This window comes from Anarrhichthys ocellatus, unplaced genomic scaffold, assembly GCF_004355925.1.
Source record: "Anarrhichthys ocellatus isolate YVR2014 unplaced genomic scaffold, GSC_Weel_1.0 scaffold7, whole genome shotgun sequence".
Classification (NCBI taxonomy): domain Eukaryota; kingdom Metazoa; phylum Chordata; class Actinopteri; order Perciformes; family Anarhichadidae; genus Anarrhichthys; species Anarrhichthys ocellatus.
Window position 1 is genome coordinate 2240946 of NW_022280037.1, and position 6520 is coordinate 2247465.

The following is a 6520-nucleotide window of genomic DNA, read 5'->3' on the forward strand; positions in this document are numbered from 1 at the left end:
TGTGATACACACACACACACACACACACACACACACACACACACACACACACACACACACACACACACACACACACACGAGTCTGTGGTTGTTGGAAACCGCGTCACTAATTGTGCGCCGCAGGCACACAGTTTTTCAATACTGCAAATGCAAGTGTTTTCATCAACTCACCATTGTGTTACCACATCTGGCGATAGACAGTGACTTAACGGTCTTTTATTAAAATGTAAATCTTTAAGATTATTACTTAAAGTTTGATAACCACATTCTAATATCTGGCAAAAACCCGATTATAAAATGGAATAAAAAATCTGAACTGGTGGCAGGGGAAGCAGAATGCCAACGTGTGTGTGTGTGTGTGTGTGTGTGTGTGTGTGCATCACAAACCTGAGTGTCATAGCGTCGTCTAACACTCGAGGTAACTTTTTCCGGGCTGATGATGTTCACATTAATGTTCATGGTGCTGCTGCTCCCATGCTGTTCTGAAGAGCCTGGAGGCAGAAAAGGGACCGTTTCCACATTTTATCCAATCAGAAGGCTTTTTTTTACATTTACAATTTCCAACAGTTAAGCAATTTAATTGAACCAGTTTGTTGGCTACCTGTGTGCATGCCGGGAGTTGGTGTGAAATGTAACACTTCTACTTCTATTGCCCAAATCATACGTCACTCTAGGTAACAACTCCGTTAAATGCTAGAAGTGGAAATGCAACACGAGGATCCGTCACACTTTGATGGAGTCAAAGCACAACGATATACAAACAGAGGTGTGACTGTTTCATGTTGCAGAAAGACTAACAACACAAGTATACAGTTCCAATCTAACTAGAGGCTGACTGTAAAGAGTACGTGGTAATCATACCTGTGGTGTTGAGCAGTGATCCTTTAGGGTTCTGAGACATGCTTTCAGAGTTCTCTCTGCAGGGGCACAAGGACAACATTACATAAGAACAACCCCCTTACATCATGCAGACATCTGAGCAGCACATTAAAACAAAAATGTCTTTACCTGATGCTTTTTTCCTCAGGGGATTTGGTCCGACATTTCTGAATGATGTGGTCCACCAAGTCAGACTCTAGAATCCGTTTCTCCGACTGTCTGTCCTTCTCAAATGATTTGACCTGAAGACAGAAGAAGACTTTACCATGTGCTGCTGGAGAAAACCATTCCATAATTCTCCCTTATCAAAACAGCTTGAACAGCATCGTAATCTGCAATGCTACTTGCAGAAAAGCTGTTTTCTTAAGTTAAAAAAAAAAAAAAAAAAAAAAAAAGGTACCTTCTTAAAATGTGCAATCATACTGCACAATGCTTTGCTGCACTATAGGGCTGGTTTACCTTCACATAGAGTCCCTCCTTGTCAGAGACCAGGACCATGCAGTTGATGCCGGCCAGCCTGCAGTGCTCCATCAACGTCTCCTGAGACTAAACACAAAATGACAAAAGGCTGAATTACTAACACACACACACAAAGTGGTGATTTAAGGGCGCAATGTGCATGAAAACAAATCTTGCTGCAGTGGCTTGAAGATAACCTTTCCCCATGTTTTACTGTTGGGGCTTGAAGATGCGGCTAGAGGGCCAGTGGTGTGGGATGAGGGAGAGGTTTACTGAACCAGAGTCAAAGAGCTGAATTACTGAAAACTGTCATTCCATTCATTACTAAAAGAATAACGAGTCAAGTTTGATGTTTAGGTTGGAAAATCTTTTTTAAAAACGAGAGCTCATTCTGGGGGGGAAGGACACTGGACTGATGTCTTCAAAAAGTCAGTTTAACTGGAGTTTTGCTTGGAACCAGAGTGCGAGTGTGCACTGTGCTGGGAGTCACAAGCAAAGCCAATGTGTATTCAGGTAACGCATTCAACCACGACAGTATGTATGTATGTAGGTATGTATGTATGTATATGTTTGTGTCAGCCCAATTAATTCCCACCAACTGAAGCCCAAGAGCTTCATCTGGCTGCTCCGCTTGTCGAGCTAACGGTGGTGCAGAACAAACCCTTCTGTGTATGACAAGAGTGTCTGTGTGTGTGCGAGCGTGCATGTGTCAATTCGCCTCGTCATCATGTAAGCACTAAAACTTCCTCTTTCCTTACAACTTTCTCATTGACAGAACAAATTAAGTCAAAGGTAAGCCATTGCCCGGTGGGCAGCTCTGGGCCATAAGCCGACAGCATGTGGAAAAGGTTTGCCATATTTGGCTAATAAAAGCTAAAAGAGTGGAACCGTCTCCTGAGGATGAATTAAAGCTGCAGATTCGGGCCTGTTAAGAGGCCAGCATGTGAAAGGTGTTAACAAAAGTCTGGCGAGGGGGGGGGGGAGGAGGAGGTCCGAACAAGGTGTTCTCACCCAACTCGCCTCTGGTCAAGGCACTGCCTGCATACCTAATCAAAAAATACACAGACATGGTTGACTATTTGGACATAATGACGCTTGTTCTTCAGCCAAACCCACAACCTTTCCTAAATGCTTCTCAGGACTTCTAAGAGGAAACGAAGGTGGCCAATCACTTATGTCCTGTGCCAGTACAAAAGACAATGAAAACACTTGTCCATTGCAGAAGTGGAACGTTAAAACAATAGGTAACAAAGAGTAGAGGAGGAAAAAACTATTTATATGTGGGCAGAGCACTACGCCAGGGAGGGCGTTTAGAGCAACACGCAAACACAAGGCTGAGATCAGTTTGTCACATAAACATGAAGATGTGACAGAGGCATGGCATCAGGAGTTTTGGACCATAAGATAAATAACTTCACTTTCAAGGGACTGATCTCAGTTTGACTGCTCCCCTAACAAGAGCTTATTATACAAGTTTATTGGAAGCTTGTCGAACAGATGACGGAGTCTATTATTGCAGCAGTGACTCCGTGTCGTATTGTGCCAATATGGCCAGGGGGCCCTCTGGGATGTTTACTATTTCTGATGCCGTCACGATAAGTCTGTTGCCGACAGATGAGGGGCATTTTCCCTCAAGAGCGGGAGTCAGGTGTTGCCCTCTGTAGGAGGGATGACGTTACTACAGGAGAAGCGGGAACTCACCCATTTCACACAATGGTTACTTACCATTCAGGGAGCTACAAAGTCAGAAAGGTGGTAGAGTTTTGACATAACAAACACGAGGGCTCAGTTATACATTCGTAAGTGTGTGAACACAAACAAAAGCTTGAACTACATGTAACAGCTACGTCCTCTATGCAGATTCCTTCCTTTCGCAGGTCCGGAAACAACAGTGAGGGAGTGACTTACTGTGAAGTGGACTCTGCTTCCTTTAGCTGAGAGGACTTCAGGCTCGGGCCTTAATGGATTTTGCGTGACTAGGTTTGAAGTGACTGCATTTTTGCAGCACCAACGCGTATTCTTTTATATTTTCGGTGATTCTTTCACCATTTTTTGGCAACAAAGAAAAGATATATATTGAATTTCTTAAGAATACATATAAAAGCATAGGAGCACATTACAAGACTTTGTGGCATATTTGGCTCTCATGATGAACTTCATACATCTGAAAAGAATTTGATAAATGCAGGTTCAAGTTCATAGTTTAAAAAGTTCAATTGTGGACCAAGTCCAACACTTCATGTTCTTTTTCAACTGCCAGATCACAACTAAAGACATTTCATTGAACCTACTGTAAAACCACTATAACATCTTGTGCACCAAATAATATTTCAAATTTTTTTTGTCATGTTACTGCACCAAAAAAATGCAGCAACGCACCAGCAGAGGGGAAAGAGTCAACTGCTAGCACGAACACACTGATGCAGTGCTTCAAAACCTTCAACACATTGGACGCTCTGCAAATGATGTACGAGACAGGAAAAGCAATCAACACTTTTGTAAGACTTCAAGGATACACAAACATTTTTTGGTGGAGAACTCAGAATGTAAACATAACTTTGTTTGTTTACAATAGAACTCCACAGAGCACTGTTAAATCAAAATCGCCTTGCTATGATGCACCACCCTGAACCCATTCAGACTATTTAAGCAGGTCTCTCAGGCCGGCCGCTCACCTGTGAGACATCGTAGGCGATGTCTGCGGAGACGCCGGTGCTCCACAGCTTCAGGACAACTTTGATGGCTCTGGACATTGAAGAATGTCCTACTGGAACCACCAGCGCATCGCAGGAGCTCACCGATGGCTGATGTAAAAGAAAAGTAAGAAAACTGTAAACTCCGAATGATGCCGTGAACTGAAGTAAATACAACTCTCTTTATTCGAGACCCACACACATCATTTCACATTCTGAAGATAGAAAATATAGAAAATGATGCACCTGCAAAAATAACTCCATGGCGTCAAGAGCCACTGTGATCATAGTCATTAATGTGTTTCTAAAAGTGTCTGTGTGGCAGCCAACTGCTGTAATAGGGCATCATTAAATATATAGCTGACTGCTGCTCCTTCATCACAATAATTAGAAATGCCAGATCCCAGTGTGAGTGTGTGTGTGTGTGTGTGCGTCTCTCACTGGCTCCTCCATGTTGGCTATAGCAGCACAGACTTTGTCCAGGGCCACACTGGCCCCGACTGCAGAGGGCACCGGCACTGTGGAAGCTGGCCCTCGAAACTCCAGGATCTAGCAACACAGGGAACAAAACATAGAAATGCATCACGTAGACTGCATGACCAACGCTGCATCATGTGGAATTAATGGAATAGAGACAGAAGAGCTATATGTGAGATAGATGATTATTGTATAAATAGGTGCAGATTTTTGTCATGACTTGACAGAAAACATACCAAGTGGTCATAGCGTCCTCCAGCAGCCACTATATCCGGCACAATTCGCTTGCGTTTCCTGATGAAAGCCACGAACTGGAAGATGACCCCAGAGTGCTGCTGCACCTTGTACACTAAGCCTAAGTTGACCACCACCTATAGAGAGAATACATGTGTAAAGAGGAGAACACATACACAGCGGCTCTTCTCTTAACATCCATTTACCCAGAATCCAAATCACCTGCAGTTTAACTCCAAGTCTGCGCAGCAGCAATGTGAGCTCCTCCAGATCCTTGAGGCCCTGCTTGGCCAGCTGGGTGACGGCGGTCTTCTGTTTGGTGAGTGATGTCAGCAGTGGCGCCAGGTCCTGCAGATTCCCCTTCTGTTCTATGTACTTGAACAGCGTCTGCAACTTGACGCAACAGAGGAGAGCGGTTTACGAGCGAGCACAAGTTTGCTGCAGCGGGGCTGAGTATTTTCACAGGAGGTTCCTGCACCCGGTGGACTTACGCTGTTGGTCGACAGTGAAAAGTTGCAGAACTTTGCCTCCACCTCACGTTTGGTCAGCTTTTCGCTCTGGAGAAAATACAGAAAAGGAATGTTACCACTGCTATATTTAGTAAGAACACCATTATACATGTTCATACCAGCATATCGGCAACAGTCACGCAATGTGAGTAACATCCGTGATGCACGTGTGAACTGCACTGACCATGGCGTCACACAGTATCGTGGAGGCCTGGCTCAATTTGTCCTCGGGGACTCCGCTGTGGAGCAGGATGGCCTTGAACAAGCTGGTGTGGTTCAGGTAAATGTTATAGTTCCTTTCCTGCGGTTACAAAAGCACACACAAACACCTTTAACCCTCTCCGCTGCAATTACAGTCAAAACTGAGAGCACTACTGTACAATGGGCACCTCAGAGAGTAATGACTGTCGTGTCCGGCTGCCCTCTCATTCTGTCTGATTCACGTATTCTTAAAAGCTTTTACGCAAAGAGCAGGGTGGTGGAGAGGATCAGAAACAGGATCTATGAGGGATGAACCAGAGGCCAAACTCTGGGTTGACTGGGTTCATGCAAGGAGAGCTGCGACTGGACACCGAAGCAACACTGGGATGTGTGGACAGGAAATGGATTCTACTGGGCGGCAGGGAAGGAAGTGGACAAAGCTGTGCATAACAGATTTACTATGCAAATAATAAATATGGTGTAAATATGTCAGGCTTACACATACTTTGGTACGTTAGGAATGTGAGTGGGAAGTGAAAAGGGAAAAAACAAAAAACGGGACAGGTTGCGACGATGGCGTCCGTAGGAAAATAAAAGAACAATGATGCATCCGATCCATCAACTAACTGCTCTGAATGTGAATCAAGACGAGGCAGCGCAGCACAAACTCTCATTTAAATACAGGTCGTTCATGTAACCTGGAGCACGGGGAACTCCTGGACTATTTCAGAGATGGTGTAAATGGTCTCGGCATCAGGGAGCAGGCTGTTAGTGACGGGTGTGATGATGTCAAAAGCACACTCCAGCAGCTCCCTCGGGTGCGCACGATCCAGCTTCCTGGGGCGGAACACGCGCTCGATGCTGTACCTTGAGATTAAAAGAAACACAGAGACAGTCGTGTTTATTCTCAACATGAATGTCAGTTTCTATGTGTGAACTGTTTAACTTGGTGGTGAATTCACTGAATAATATCAAAAAAATATATATATACAGTGGGTACGGAAAGTATTCAGACCCCTTTAAATTTTTCACTCTGTTTCATTGCAGCCATTTGCTAAAATCAAAAAA

At 44.3% G+C, this 6520-nt stretch overlaps 1 protein-coding gene across 1 annotated transcript in view; it reads right to left on the bottom strand.

Annotated features, from left to right (window-relative positions):
• eif2ak4 (eukaryotic translation initiation factor 2 alpha kinase 4) overlaps window positions 1-6520 on the bottom strand; it is a 21473-nt gene that overhangs the window by 4546 nt on the left and 10407 nt on the right. Inside the window, exons 25-35 of the mRNA XM_031847132.1 lie at window positions 6151-6319; window positions 5436-5552; window positions 5234-5299; window positions 4965-5135; window positions 4745-4879; window positions 4473-4580; window positions 4014-4142; window positions 1339-1425; window positions 1009-1121; window positions 862-917; window positions 388-491 (exon numbers count right to left, since the gene is read on the bottom strand). Coding sequence (XP_031702992.1) covers window positions 388-491; window positions 862-917; window positions 1009-1121; window positions 1339-1425; window positions 4014-4142; window positions 4473-4580; window positions 4745-4879; window positions 4965-5135; window positions 5234-5299; window positions 5436-5552; window positions 6151-6319 — 1255 coding nt within the window. The remainder of the gene's footprint in view (window positions 1-387; window positions 492-861; window positions 918-1008; window positions 1122-1338; window positions 1426-4013; window positions 4143-4472; window positions 4581-4744; window positions 4880-4964; window positions 5136-5233; window positions 5300-5435; window positions 5553-6150; window positions 6320-6520) is intronic.